At 39.6% G+C, this 15,048-nt stretch overlaps 4 protein-coding genes across 4 annotated transcripts; 1 reads left to right on the top strand and 3 right to left on the bottom strand.

The window, feature by feature from the left end:
- Window positions 1-1,060: 1,060 nt before the first annotated feature.
- Window positions 1,061-3,584, bottom strand: MONOS_4927 (uncharacterized protein; the record flags this gene model as incomplete). Its single annotated transcript, XM_067875036.1, has 3 exons — window positions 1,061-2,473; window positions 2,545-2,956; window positions 3,010-3,584. The coding sequence occupies 3 exons, from the start codon at window positions 3,582-3,584 to the stop codon at window positions 1,061-1,063; spliced, it is 2,400 nt and encodes a 799-aa protein (XP_067720812.1).
- Window positions 3,585-5,564: 1,980 nt separating this feature from the next.
- MONOS_4928 (uncharacterized protein) lies at window positions 5,565-6,410 on the top strand (the record flags this gene model as incomplete). The annotated part of the gene is made up of 3 exons (XM_067875037.1): window positions 5,565-5,747; window positions 5,827-6,345; window positions 6,399-6,410. The coding sequence occupies 3 exons, from the start codon at window positions 5,565-5,567 to the stop codon at window positions 6,408-6,410; spliced, it is 714 nt and encodes a 237-aa protein (XP_067720811.1).
- Window positions 6,411-7,321: 911 nt separating this feature from the next.
- Window positions 7,322-10,223, bottom strand: MONOS_4929 (uncharacterized protein). The gene has a single exon (XM_067875038.1). The coding sequence runs from the start codon at window positions 10,137-10,139 to the stop codon at window positions 7,674-7,676; it is 2,466 nt and encodes an 821-aa protein (XP_067720810.1). The 5' UTR covers window positions 10,140-10,223; the 3' UTR covers window positions 7,322-7,673.
- A 1,096-nt stretch (window positions 10,224-11,319) lies between these two features.
- MONOS_4930 (putative casein kinase I-like 5) lies at window positions 11,320-14,763 on the bottom strand (the record flags this gene model as incomplete). The annotated part of the gene is made up of 7 exons (XM_067875039.1): window positions 11,320-11,355; window positions 13,204-13,677; window positions 13,774-13,947; window positions 14,014-14,187; window positions 14,311-14,391; window positions 14,542-14,600; window positions 14,655-14,763. The coding sequence occupies 7 exons, from the start codon at window positions 14,761-14,763 to the stop codon at window positions 11,320-11,322; spliced, it is 1,107 nt and encodes a 368-aa protein (XP_067720809.1).
- Between the last annotated feature and the right edge of the window lie 285 nt (window positions 14,764-15,048).

The raw sequence follows: 15,048 nt of genomic DNA, 5'->3' as shown, positions 1-15,048 counted from the left end.
TCATCCATATCCCATTGCATTTGTGAAGAAGGATTGTGATACCAATATTCCTGTCTTTGTCTTTCAATCTGTTCGCTTGCGCTCTTCAAACGGATGCTCAACTGCACAGATATTAAGGTGATTGCCTCATTGAAGCAGCGGACATTTGTCAGCACTTGATCATTTGAAGGAAATAAATGAATATTCTTTGATTTCGCAAATAAATGATGGCTTTTCGTTGTAATTGTGAAATTGTTTGCTCCTTTTGGAGATTCATACAATAAATCAAGTTCGACAGGTATTTCGAATTCAATGAATATGGATTAAAAACTGTTTTCTTTTCTTAATTATCATTTTTGTGCGATAGTTTATTGAATATTTGAGTAGTCAGTATGCTCCATCATTTTCATATGATTTGTTATGAACGTGATAGTGGCTCTGCTGTTTAATGTGAATAATTGCTTTAAAATAAATGCCATCTGAAGATTTTTATAACTTGTTGTTGCATTTTTGTATAATTTTGAAATCCAAGAAATCTGTTGGTAAAAAGTTATTTAGAATTATTTGCAAGAAGTTTATTCCACCAATAACATCGACTCCTTTTATTTCCACCATAATCTTCATTGGAATGCAAATGATGCGAACTCACTTAAGAACAATTAAATCTCTTTTTTTGAGGATGTAATTCATTAACATCTTAAAAGTTTAACTTGTGTGCTTTTTTTCATATCGTATAGTATGCTGCGAGCCAATTTATGGTGAATTTTTTAAGAAAATTTTGATCAAATGAAAACGTATTTATGATGGGAGAGTTTTCTTTTTTTCAAAATTCATCTTCATTCCAAATTGTCATATTAATATAAGAAAATCACTCAAAAAATGAAAAAAAAATATTAGCATATTAGAAATTCATATATTCATAGTTATTCACAAAGCACGAAGAATTATTTATTTCTTAAGTCTTCTTGTGAGCTAAAAGCTATAAGAACCAAAAAATCTCAAGAGGAAATGTGAGTGAAAAAAGATTGAATAAAACAAAAGTGAAAAGAAAAAGAAAACATATATTTTGCTTAGTTTCATTCTATGAAGTCGCAAATGGTAAAGAAGCTGTATAAGAGGGAGCAGAAGGTTGTGATCTTATTTGACGAACTGCTTCGTTAATGAGCTGTGCAGTTGAATGAACAGAAGGAAATTCGGATGAAGTCGATGGCTGAGATGATGCCAGCAGCATCTTTGGAGGAGAAGATTGATGGCTGGACTCGGTCAAAGGAGAAACTGCTGGAATGCTAATTGGAGAAGAAGATAACGTAGATTCAGTTTTTTGTTGATTTCTATCGACAAATGGCTGAGTTAAACCTTGAGACTGGGACTGAGGATGAGGCTGAGGCTGAGGCTGACTCGGAGGATTTGCGATGTTATGAGAAAGGAATACATCATTTGGTGAGGTTGATAAGCGTGTTGGCTGCTTAACAAAAATGAGCGATGATTTGTTGGCATCTGGAGATGAAACTGATTTTGCCACAACAGATGGCAGAGAAGGGTTGTGGAAGGAGCTGCTGCTTCTTTTGGATTGTGCGGACAAATTGGAATTCTTTGGCATGTCAGGTATGCTGCTCATGCGATGATATCCAGACTGAGATTGGTATGAAGAGGAAGGCCTGGATATTCGAGGTTGTGTGGCTTGACTGTATGAATTCTTCGATGGAGTTGATTGTCTGTCATTTTGCTGATCGAAGAGATCACTAAATATTGATTGCAAAGAAATAGGAGAGGACGATGTCTGCTGATGATATCTGTTGTAATTTTGCTTTCGAAAATTCTTATTTTCGACATAATTTTTGGCATTGGCAACGATCAAAGAATGAGAGGATGATGCTGCACTTTGTGGTGAAAATCGAGAAGTTCCATGATAAGAAGAAGGAGAAGATGATTGCGAAGAAAGTGCTGTTGGACTATGAGAAATGCTATTTGATCTGTCACTCATCAACATATTGCGAGCAGGAGAAGTTTGCATTTGAGCATCTGCATCTCCAGCTGTTTTTTGCATTTCCATTCCAAGTGAAGTTGATGAGCTGCTGCTGCTATTTTTATTCAGTGAAGCAGAATATGTTGAGATTGGATTGAATGGCTGTGTCTGATTCTGTGTGACTTGATTTGGAAACTGTTGCTGTTGCAAGGAAGAAGAATTTTGAGTGAAACCATCCTTTCGATGGGCAGACTGTTCTTTGTGAAAATTAGAAAGGAAAGTGAACAGGATCGAATTCGTCTGTTGCATCGTCTGTTGAGTTGGAAGAGATGAGGAAAGTGTGAGTGTCTCAAGAGACAACGAAAGCGAAGGCAAATTTTGTTGTTCCTTTTCATTGTCTGCCCCTTCAAAAGCAATCGGTCTTGCACGACGAGCAATTTCAGTCTGCTCTTTTCCATGTGATTGTCTTTCTCTCTCTTCACAATTTGCATCCAGATTTTTCGCAACATTTGTATCCTTCTTCGAAGTCTGTGCATTTATCTTGTTTTTCTCTTGATCTTCGACTGAAGAGACTTTTGATGTGTTATCATTAACATCACATTGCTCCAAAGATTTCCTTTCTCTTTCTTCTCTTTCTTTTTCTCTTTCTCCTTCTCTTTCTCTTCTTCTCTCTCATCTGCATCATAATGAGATATTTTCTCCTTCAAATTCTCTATCATAGTTGAATACATTTGCTCTATTTCTTCAAGTGACTTCAGCATTTGAAGTATTTCTTCTTTTTTCTCGACAACTTCTTTCTGCTTTGAAATAAGCTCATTCAATCGCTTTCTTTCTTTTTCGATTTCAGCTCTTTTTTCTTCTTTCTCCTTTTTCTTTGCTTCTTCTGCTTTTTTCTTTGCCTCTTCTTCTTCCTTTTTCTTCTGCTTTTTTCTTTTTCTTCTTTTCCCATCTCTTTCGATTTGTCCATCCGTTTTGCGATCTGCTCCACGTCTTTGCTGCTCAGTAGGGCGTCTGCCACAATCAGAGTGTTCGCACAGGACAGATTATAATCAGCACAGAAGCACTGAAGGAGCATCAGCAGCACAGACGGCGGTGGAACAGAAGAGAAATACGACACCTCTTTCATTCTGCCCTGCCCATTCGCCTTCTTCCAAAGAGCAAAGGTGGATGTTGATGCGAATGAAGAGTTTGATGAAAAGATGTTGCGGATCAAAACGAGCGGAGAGATGAAACTGGAAACAACAATCGCTTTTTCTTTTGGTGGAAGATTTCGGAGAATGTCGAGTATGAACCGAAGTTGAGAGGAAAGAAAAGAAAATGATATGTTGAATTGGGTATTTGCATAAGCCTTCAGTCGAAGTGGTCTGAATGAAAAAGATGGAAGTTCAGATGAAATGGCAAAGATTTGTTCATCCTCTTTTTTGACACCTATCTCTTTTTTTGGAGATTGAGGCAGTGTTGAGGAAGAAGAATTGGCACCTTCAGTTTCATTTGGAGAAGAAGATGATTGTGAAATGGCAGTTGTTTGAGTCAGTTGGGCATTCGATGATGTGATATCACCAGCTGTTGAGTCATCTCTCTGAAGTGCTCTTGCATTTATTATCATGTCCAAAATCTTCCTTCTTCTTTCTATTTTCATTCTTTCCAGATGCTTCAGCAAAGTCGATGCATTTGCGCTGCCATACAAAAAATGCACTGAATTAAGGAAGCTTCGATAGTGATGAAAAGTGAAGCGATCAACAGAAGGAGAAGCGTGACTTCTGCAGGACAATGGAAGGAGTGTGTGTGTGTGTGTGTGTGTGTGTGTGTGTGTGTGTGTGTGTGTGTGTGTGTGTGTGTGTGTGTGTGCAGTGGATGATAAGAAAGAAGAGGAAGAAGAGGAAGTCGATGAAGATGAAGATAAAGGCTGATCCACCTGTTGCAGTTGTTAGCAGATAAAACAAAGTCGCATTGTTGCCATCTCCCGCAACAACTGTAGCAAAACAGCCCAACCCTATATTAGCAGCCGAACAGAGCCTCAAAACATACAGAACTTTGCCAGCAGAAGTCGAAATACCGTTGATGGAGACGGGCAGAAGATAATTCCCAACTCAAATTGCTGAATACTGCCCATGGAAACGAAACGCCAAGCTTTTGGCTCGCTCTTGGAGCAGCTCAGTGAAGGTTATAGAAGGGAAATAGCTGCAGGATACTTCACTTATCTTGCCATTCTTGCAAGAACATAGGCCGAGACTGATGCTTTTGCCACAAATTATTCTTTTTCCTTTTAGTACGAATTTTTGGAAAGTCTTGTTTCTCAGCGCATATTTCACAAAACACACATGCATCTTTCCAACGGCAACAACAGCTGTTTCACTCCCATTGATGTCCCTGATCTCCACTCTCATTGCTTTGCATTGTTTTCTAAGTTTTTGTTCGCAAGAAATATCTTTCCCTCGATATTGCCAGCCACTTTCCTTGCCAAAAAAGCTTCTCCTTTGCCTCATGCTCCAAAATTCTATATAATTTTGTGCAGATTTTGTCCTTCACAGAATTCCTTCTGGTTATCTTCATTCAACAAAACATCAGTTGAATTTGTTTTCATTTCTTTCTCCAAATAAAAATCATATATCTTCCGTAACTTCCTTTATTTCCTAATTGCAATAAAACAATCAGCTCCATTCACATCTTTATGCTCCACAAAGCGGAGATTGGCCATTTCAACAACAACTCATATTCCTGAACTTTGGAAAGGATACAGATGGAAACATCTTCACAATCAATAGAACAATATAAATTACATTCATTACATATTTTTGTGTTATTGATGAAATTGTTGCATTCCCCTTGGACAACGGATCTCAATAATTCAAAAGATAGAATTCCAAAAATATTGCATCTCCACCATTGTGAACTTTCAAAACAGGAAATAAAATTTATAGTTCTACAGGTGATGTTCACTCATTGAACTTTCAATCAGTGCATGAATATTCCAGTTTAAAGAAATTAAACGATCATTGCAACCATAACAACAAACAGAAAAGATAAAGCATTCTTTTTCTTTTAAATTACAAGTAGAAAATGTCAACGCTTGATGGAACGGTTTGAATGCATATTTTTCTATGATCTTTATGAGTTTTTTATTTTTCATCTATGCCTTCTATCCAAACATATTCAACTTCAATGTGAATGTTATTTTTTGTTTTTTGACAAAATATTCTTATAAAAATGCAGGCAATAAGCGTCACTGAAAGATTCAACAGTGTGCATTCATTGTTGATTTGAATTCTTTTTGATTGGATTTCTTTCTTTCTTTTTTTTTTTTGAAGAATTATTTTCTGAGCTGGAAGATTGTGATGAAGATGAACAGAAGCAGAAAATTGAAGAAATGGTTGAAATGATCGAAGATATGAATAAAGAAATGCTTGAATTTATTGTTGAAAAAGAATTTTTCAGTAAAATACACTGCATGATCTTCAAAAAGAAATTATCTTTTGAAAATTCGATTTTGTTGTTGAAGAATCTTGGATGTTGCTTATTTGAGAAAAATATCCGAATAAATAATTTTTGTTGTGCATTGCTGAAATGCAAATTTGAAAATATGATTGCTGAAGAAGAGAAGAAGAAAGAAAGGAAAAACATGAAGCTTCTGATAGATCTTTGCGAATGCAACCTATTATTATTTAATTCAACTTCAAATAAAATGCTCAAAGCGTGTGTGCCTTGTCTTTTGAAAGTTGCGTTGAAGAAAGAGGAAAGCGAGAAGGCTCAGAAGGAAGTGGAAATAGCGTTGCTGGCATTGAGCAATGCAGTGCCATATTATGTATGATTTATTTGTTTTTCCATTTATTGAATAATTTAACCTTTCTTATTGTAATTTTATTTGCTTATTTTTTGCATAGGTCATGGAAAGAGAACTGTATCTCAGTGATGTAACAGAAATCATCAAATATCATCAGGAACATCACAATCTCACACGGCTCGCGTATCAGTCTGTTTGGGAGTTTTTGACAAACCAATTATCCTTCAATCAATGTTTGAAAAAAGTTGTTGAGGATGATCTTCATTTTGTGGAAGAGGTTACAAGAGAGTTGGAGGAACTGAGAATTCTTATTGATTGGAAGAGAGAAGAAAAGAAGAAAGGCGAAAAAGAAAAGAAAGAAGTGTTCACTTTGAAGAGATGGCTCCGAACATTGGAGTCTTGCTTTCTTTTATACAAATTTCTGGAGATGAAGAATGTTGGGTTGGATCGTTGCATTATTGAGTTATGCAGAGCATCTAGAGAATATGAAAGAGTAATAACTGAATCTTGTCTTTCGATACTTCAGAAATCTGCGGAGCGTGGAGCTGTTGGAGCTGATGCATTATTAAAGGCAGGAGTTGCAAATCTAATTTCAGATGAACTTCAGCGGTCAACTTTGGTAGACATTATGAAACGCAATTACTTTGAATTGCTTTCGACAATTCGAAAAAGATTGAAAAATAATTTTGATTTTGAAGACAATGAAGCGAAAAGAAAGGAAATAAACATGGTGCTTTATGAAAAAATGGAAGAAAATGGATTTGAGGATTTAATCACAAGCTTTTATAAAACAATTTCTATTTTAGAAAGAGCATATTTTTCTACTGACTTTTCATTTGAATTGACTGATTGTTTCGTGATTGTTTGAAGAAATGAGATGTGCAATATTTCAAAACTTAGAAATATTTCTTTTTTCTTTCCGACTTTTTTCTTTTTTGTAATGCTGTTCAACAAATTTTAGGGGATATTTTATTTTATTAGTCAAATAATTTTTTATGGATTATCTGTAATTTGAATTATGAAAATGTAAATGTTTGAGAACATGAGTTTATTTCATTTTGTAACTCAAAAGTTATGTTCTTTTATTTTTATATATTTATATTTATATTTATTTTATTTTAAATTTTTTAATTTTTAAGTTTTTTCTTTTGCCTTATTTTTTCCAAGATTTACCGAGATTTAAAAATATATTCAGAAATATTGAAAAAAAGAGATTCAAAAGCATATGTGCGAATATCTCATATTTTTTGCAAAGCGAGCATATCCGAATAAAATGTCAATTTTTTTTGTTTCTGAAAAGAAAGACGATGCAGACAAATAACGAATTCCAATAATTAAGAATATCGGTAATTGAGAAAGAAAAGTGAAAAGTTTTAAAACCAAAAAAATAAAAAACAAACAATAACGTCGTTTAATTTTTTCTTTGCAAACAGTTATTCATTTGAAAGTTATTTTTAAAATAGAAGCATTTATCTTTTATAATCCAATAAAACTTTATTGTTTTTCACTTCGGCTTTTCTGCATTGAGACAAATACAAGAATTTCTGGAAAAAATATTCAATCAAAAGAGCAAAGAGTTTCAGCACAATAAATAAGTTAATCTGTGACTTTTTCTTTTATTGCTTCAAGCTCACAAACAAATGCAAAAGTCAAAATTATTTCACAAGAAGAAATCCAATTTATCTTTTTCAGATAAAAAACTCTATGCTTATAATATATCTAAAAAATCAAAAAATAATCTTGAAATTGAAAAAAGCAAAGAAAACAATTCTATTCAACGCACTAAAATGTTCATTACAAAACGTCAATCTTATCCAGCTCATTTAAATGCGCCATTTAATTTCAACTATTCAAAGAAGAAATATAATGAACTTTATATTAATACCAATTCAAGAAATTGGAGAAGCTTAACCATAAACAGTTTGAGATAAATAATGAAAATCTTTTCTAAAGAAGCGAAGAAGAAAACAGCAAAAGAATTAAACCTAAAACGATGCTGATCTTATATGGAATATTCACGTGAAATGATCCTCCAACGTCTCCACGAGTCTCAACAGTTGCAGGGAAGAAAAGAGCAGTCAAGTGATCTTTCGTTGAAAGTTTGGACGAAATTGCAACGCGATATGTGTCTCTGATTGCACGAGGAACAGAGTTTGAAGTTGCTTCAAAATGTTCAGAAATATTTGCAGTGCTGGAATCTGCGTAATAATCGACTGCGCTATCAGAAGAATGCTTCAGCTTATCTTGATCTTTAACAAGCCAATACTCAATTTCACTTGAGTGCTTTGAATTCGGAGGCGATACGCCCCATCCAAGCACAGTGACAGAGCGGGTGATCTTTTCGTTTGCGTCCTTTGAGTTTGGAGTGAATGCATTTGCATTTTCTGCTGTTTTATCATTCTCTCCGAGAACAGACATTTCGTCATTCCATCCTGCGACAAAAGAGTCGATTTCGTTTTGTTCAACGGTGAATGTGATAACGCATGGTCCATGTTTCATAATATATCCCTTCAGCTCCTCTGCAGATACATCCACCACTTTCACAAATGCCAATTGATCTCCATTTTGCACAACCAAAGAGCTGTTAACGGCATTTGCCTCAAAAGCATCTGATATGCTTGAGCAGATGCCTGAGTTATTCGATGCATCTTTTTCGCTCAAACACGAATTCTTATCATGTGTTCCTAAATTGCTTATTCTGGCGGCTGTGTCTGATGTGCAGCGAATTGGGCATTTCTCGACAATTCGAAGAGAGCTATCGAGGCAATCAATCCCAACAAAGCCGTGCTTCACTACAGACGAAAGAGCTGTGAGCCCAATGCCCTTGCACGACGAGGAGGGCTCTCTGCTTTCTCCTCTTTTGTTGAACAACTCTGGCAGACAAGAAAGAGAATAATGAAGAGAAATTGATTGGTTGGCTCTGAAATGCGCAAAGAGTGAGAAGGATATCGCATCGGCAGCTGATCTCAATTGGGACGTGGACACTTTGTCGCAGGAAGAATCAAGTGTTGTGAACAGACGGAAATGTGGGTGGAAGAAGAGCTCATATTCTGATATCACAGAATAGTTCACTGGAAATGCAGAAGCTCCTTGACGATTCCAAAGAAGAGGCTTTGGCCGAGAAGAAAAGATGTTGCGTTGATGCAATCTGTTTAATGAAGTTGTGGATTCAAAAGCAGAATCAATAGAAGAAGGAGAAGAGAATGAAGATGTAAGAGAACTATGAGTTGACGATTCCTTTGCATACGCTTTGTTTGAAATTTTCAGAGGGAAAAAATTCTTGTCCATTTCTTCTTGTGTGAGTGAAGTGTAATGTACATATCCTTCTTCATCAATCTCCTGCTGATATATTCCTCTTATCTCATCATCCCAAATAGAAGGCAAATACATAAAATACACATCAAATCGATAATCAGGATCACCTTGGCTGTTGCTTCCTTTGTTAATGTTACGTAATTCTTCTGATTTTCTCCTACCCCAAACTTGATCATCCGCAACAGAAATAAAAAAATATGATTGCTCATTTTCATTGTCTGGGTCTGAATCAGGCAGATCATCTCCGTGTATATTTTTTGCAATTAAATATTCTTCTTCTTCTCCTGTTAACTCATTTGCAATTTTCTTTGAACCATAAATTGCTATCCAGATATCTACACTCTTCTCGTAGGGAGTTTTTCTTCCGTTATAAATAGCTTTCTCAAATGATGATTCTTCTGCAAGAGGAATATTTGTTCCAACATTTATCTTAACTGCAACTGGCCCAATTCTGCAAATGAGTCTTTTTAATTGCCCGATTGTAATCTGACTTCCGAATCCAACAGAATAGGTACGCGTTTTAAATGATTGTTGGATGTTCCAGCTTTGCCCTTCTGCAGTGCAATTTCTGGGACATTCCTTCGGAACAGTTAAATCAAAAGGAATACAAGAATCGGTTGTGACATCCAAGAAAGATGGATCAAATAACGCAGGAAGAATATGATTAGTCGTTTCATCTTCGCATTTATGATGTTCTAGAACAGTTTTGTTATCAAAATCTGTGATCATAACTTTTCCGCACGCCATAAGATGAAAATATGATAATTTTCTAAAGCGTGTGCCTTTAAAATCTGAACCCATGTTATACTGTAATAAATATAAAGCTGTAATAGTTGCAGAAATTTTATCTTCGGTACAAGGGTAGTCAGCTTTGGAAAACATTTCGTCATTATCAATTTCAACATCCATTGTTTCGTCCGAAAATTCGCAATAATGCCTATCAGTGGTGATGTTCAATTCCATTGTTTCAACTTTAAGTGTGCGTTCTTTTGTAATATCAAGCTTGTAAAGCCCTGGTTGCAGATTTTCAATAATGTTAGTGGATGGATTAAAAGCTGAACATAATTTCCAAAGCAAGAAAAATGCAAGTAAATTCATAATGTGTATTCAGCTCTTCGAGTCTTTTGCAAAGAATTGCAAAATATAAGTCAAAAAACAAACAATTGCCAAAACACAAATATGCCCATAATTATTTAATTCTTCATTCATATTCATCCTCGTTAATCTAAATAAAAAAATTAAAAAATTAAAAATAAAAATCAAAAAACAAACAATTTTCCACTCGAGAATGTTTTTGACTGTCTTGGTTATTTTTCCTGTCAAAACAATGAAAGAAAGAAAAATAAAAACTGACGAAAAAGATATCTCCATTGTGAAGTTCTTTTTCTCAGGCCTGTTTAATAACTCTGACACTTTTTTTTTTATGAAGCTGGTTATGGCTTAATACAAACTTGTAGCCAACAAAAAATAGCAAGAAATGTTTGTTTGCACACATTCTATTTATTCAGAGTTTTTCTCATTAAACATTTTCTTTTTCCAATAGATTATTGTATTTTTTTTTTCCTGAAGGCAAAAAATGTTTCGAGAACTGGAGCAATGCCCGCTTGATGAGGAGAGAAAGAAAGGTGAAGCAGTGAATGGGATGTGTGCGAATGAGCATGTTCTGGCAGGCAACGAGAGCGATGAACACTCAGCCACATTCTGTGCGGAGACTGGTGGCTGTTCCTCTCCAATCCGACTGTTGGGCAATCATTCAGCCATTCATGTTCAATTTCCATTTTGATTTTTTTTTCTCTTTCTATTCTTTTGGAGATGCCAGATGGTGCCACTTTTTAACCCTTCCCTTTCACAATCCACTTTCCTTCCTCCATGCTCCCTCCACCCACACACAACCCCCCAAAACTCATTCGCTTCGCTTTGTTGGTGCAATGAAATGGTTCAACATTCAAAACAAAAACAAACAAAAACTGACAAAAACTGACAAAAACTGACAAAGGGGGTTCAAGTCAAATCAAAATCAAACAAAATCAAAAAATAAAAACAACAGAAAACCATTCAAATAAATGTGTGCTGTCTTTCTGCCTTCAAATCACAAGCGCCTCATCAGCAAAGCTGTCCTGGCTCCCAAAGTGCTCCAAATCCATACGCAATCCTGCCTCCAGCAACAGGCTCCACCCGTCCATTTCATCGACACTCCTCCCAATCCACATGCACCAAAGCCATCCAGACAATCTTTGTTCTGCCCTTTTCCTTCTTCATCCTCTTCACTCCCACTCTCTCATTCTCTCCCCTTTTCCTCCTTTCCTCCCTTTTCCTGCGTCTCTTCACAAAAGAACTCGAACAAAGCATTTCTTGGACTCCCTTCGATCCATGCGCATTCGGCGGTCGATCCAGCTCAGCAGACCCTGTCCTTTGAAGGCTGGCCATTCGTATTTATCATCGGCCACTTGATCGCACAGCTTCGCAAAAATGCTCCCACACACATTTATATATATACACTCTGCTCCATTCAAATCCATTTCTTTTTTCTCTTCTCCTTCTCTTCTCCTTCTCTTCTCCTTCTCTTCTCCTTCTCTTCTCCTTCTTTTTTCCTTCTTTTTTCTCTCCTCCTCTCCTCCTTCTCCTTCTCCAAATTTCTTCTTCTTCTCTTCTCTATTTTCATCTTTGTGAAGTGTTTCATCAAATCCTTTCCTCTTCTCTTTTTCCCTCTTTTCCTTCTTTTCCTCCTCTCTTCTTTTTTTATTCCTCATCTTCTTTCATTCTCTTCTCTTCTTCTCTTCTTCTCTTCTTCCCCTCCTCCTTCAACCATTTCCTCTTCTTCTTCTTTCTCCATTTCTCTTTCATTTTCTCTCCTTTATTCATCAACTCTTCTCCTTTTCAATCCATTTCTCTTCATTTCTTTCTCCTTCCCTTTCCCTCCTCTTTCTCCTTTCCTCACTCTTCTCCCTCTTCTCCTCCTTTCCTCCCCTCATCCCTCCATTTTCATCAGCCTTTTATCTCCTTCCCGATGAAGGAGATGGCCCCAGACGCTGCGAGCTCGAAACATATCCCCCCCTGCTCCCGCTCATCGACGATGGCATCCCACTGCTGCTCCGATACCCGCTCGATGACATCCCTCCTCCTCCTCCTCCTCCTCCTCCTCCCATCCCTCCTCCTCCTCCTCCACTCCCTCCGCCCATCCGCCCACTCCCCGTGCCTGAACTCATCCCCCTCCCATCCGGCTCACACTCACACCTGACCGCCCCATCCCCACCCCTCCTGTGCTTGTGCTCGACCGCGGCAGCCCACTCCCACTCGATGTTCCATAATACCCGCCGCCTCCTCCTCCTCCCCCACCCCCTGCCCCTGCCCCAATCCCTGCAGACTGCGACACAGAGTGCGGCCCACTCCCATACCCTGCATACCCTCCTTCTCCTCCGCTCCGGTGTGCACTCCCTCCCACACCCCCTGCTCCTGCCCCGCCTCCTGCTCCTGCTCCTGCTCCTGCACCTGCACCTGACCCAGATGGCGCTCCTCGCATGCCCCCCATCGCTGCCAGCTGCTGCTGGTACTGCTGGTACTGCAGATACTGCGCCTGCGTCATCGGCGTCGCCCCGGCTGTCCCCGGCGCCACCATCATCGGCTGCCCGCTCGGCCCCATCACAATCCCCGGTGCCATCTGCGGCCCATAACCGCCCCGGCTGCTCCGCCCGCCCATCGACTGTGCAGCTGCTGCCTGCGCCTGTGCCTGCGCCTGAGCCTGTGCTGCTGCTGCTGCTGCCTGCTGCTGCGCCTTTATCTGCGCCTGCATCTGCGCCTGGAACTGCGGCGTCTGCTGCTGGCTCGTGCTCCGCATCGTCGCTGGTGCTCCCTCTGATGGCGATGGCGCTCCTGTCTCTCCTCCTCCTCCTGTGACTCCTGCTCCTGCTCCTCCCCCGCTCTCTCGCCCTGACCCCAAAGGCGATGGCCCAGGCGATGCTGTCGACGGGTGTGCTGTTGCTGGCGTCGACGTCGACGGAGGCGTTGCTGTCCCTGCTGTCGCCATCGTCGACGACACACCCATCCCCATCCCCATCCCCCCTGATGGCACTGACCCCACAGGCGCTCCTCCTCCTCCCACTGCTCCTCCTGTCACTGGCCCTCCAATCCCTCCACTCCGATCCATCCGATCTGTCGACAGAACCACCCCGTGCCTCTCGTTCGCCTCCCGCTCCTCCTCCTTCCGCCTCTCCCCTCCCCTTGCTCCCCCTGCTCCTCCTGCTGCTCCTCCTCCGCCAGAAGAGGAGGATGAGGAGGAGGATGAGGATGATGATCCCACCGGCTCCTCCACACTCCAGTCGTATTGGAAGTCCAGCGTGTACCCGCTCTTCAGAAACAGCGACCGGAACAGCCGCCGCAGATAGAAGTAGTCCGGCTTCGCATCAAAGTGCAGGTCCTTCACATACCGCATGTACAGCTCAAACTCCTTCGGGCAGTCTTTGCACAGCGTCTCCACCGGGATGCTCATCTTCATGTCGCAGATCGCCCGGAACTTGTTGTTCCGGTTCTCGATCTTCAGCCCCTGCCACGGCAGCGACCCGTTCAGGAAGTAGATCAGGATGTACCCTATCGACTCCAGATCGTCCCGCCGCGACTGCTCTATCCCGTGGTGCGAGTTCTGCCCACCCAGTCCCCAAATCACAAAAAGAAAAGAGAAAAGAAAAAGAAAATACAAAATAATTATAACAATAACAATAACAATAATAAAGCACACAATCGATGCATATCGCACAGTCCCGGTCAGCCCTTTGTCCTCCCTGTACGGAATGTGCTGGTGCGTCGACGAGTCGCGATACCGCTTCGCAAGCCCAAGATCGATGATGTACACAATGTTCTTCTTCTTCCCCCGCCCCATCAGGAAGTTGTCTGGCTTGATGTCCCGATGGATCTGCACCACCAGTCAATCAGTCAAACAAATAAAAAAAAAGATAAATAAATAAATAAACTCACAAACATAGTCTCGCGAATGCAGAAACTCCAGCCGGCAGATCATCTGGTCTGCCAGCATGATCGTCGTCTTCAGGCTGAACCGCTGGTGCGGCTGCGCTGCCACCAGGTCCTCCAGCGACTTCCCCAGCAGGTCCATCACCATCACGTTGTAGTTCCCTTCTGCCCCAAACCACTTGATCTGCACCGCCAAAAGAGAGAAAGAGAATGAAAAAACAATAAACAATTCCAAAGTGAAAAAAAAATAGAATGGACAGCAAATTAAAAATAGAAAAAGGAAAAGAAAAAAGTGCTTTCCCCACACATTCGGAATCCCTGGCCCTCCGTTCAGGTGCTTGTAAAGCTTGCACTCATACATCAGCTGCGGCATCTTCGCGTTCGCCGGCTGCTCCGCACCACCACCCACCAACAGCAATAGCACGCATACACACAAGCCCCACCATCGTCACCACACCACAAATCCATCCAACAAAAATCAAATGAAAAAAAGTCCCTGGTTCAAAGCGAAAAAAAGTGAATCCCAGAAAAGACACGCCTCCAGCTTCACTGCATATTCCTCGTCCGTCCCCGGAACGACTCCCTTGTAGATGTCCCCTGCACCACAAAAACAGTTAAAATTCGCCAAAATCTAACACCTGTTCTCCACACCGAACGACCCGCACCCGATTTTCTTTTCCAGCTTGTACCGTCCCCCAACAACTTGCGGCACACGCGCAATTGGTGGGGCTTGCGATGGCTTTCGAGATCTGTCTGCCATTAAAACTTATGATCAAATACAAACCAACATAAAAAATAATTAAGAATTTTAATTTCATTTTCAGAAAATAAAAATGTTGTTTAAGCATAATATGCGGAAAAAAATATTAGAATTGCATAATTTTTAATTTCTATAATTTATTGTTATTTCATCATTTTCAATTTTTTCTTTTGTGAATGTTATTATCTGATTTTTTATCTCTTGTTTTAAAATTGAGAAAAATGTTTTCGCAATTTCAATAATTATAGTAAAACATAGACGGTGAGCCACTTTTTTGTTAAAAAA

Source organism: Monocercomonoides exilis, assembly GCF_001643675.1.
Source record: "Monocercomonoides exilis strain PA203 chromosome Unknown scaffold51-639645, whole genome shotgun sequence".
NCBI classification, from domain to species: domain Eukaryota; phylum Preaxostyla; order Oxymonadida; family Polymastigidae; genus Monocercomonoides; species Monocercomonoides exilis.
Note: the sequence above shows the minus strand (reverse complement) of the source record. Positions and strands in the feature narration are given on the sequence as shown.

Coding starts and splice junctions, on each gene's coding strand:
- MONOS_4929 (XM_067875038.1), bottom strand. CDS start 10,139: ATGAATTTACTTGCATTTTTCTTGCTTTGGAAATTATGTTCAGCTTTT.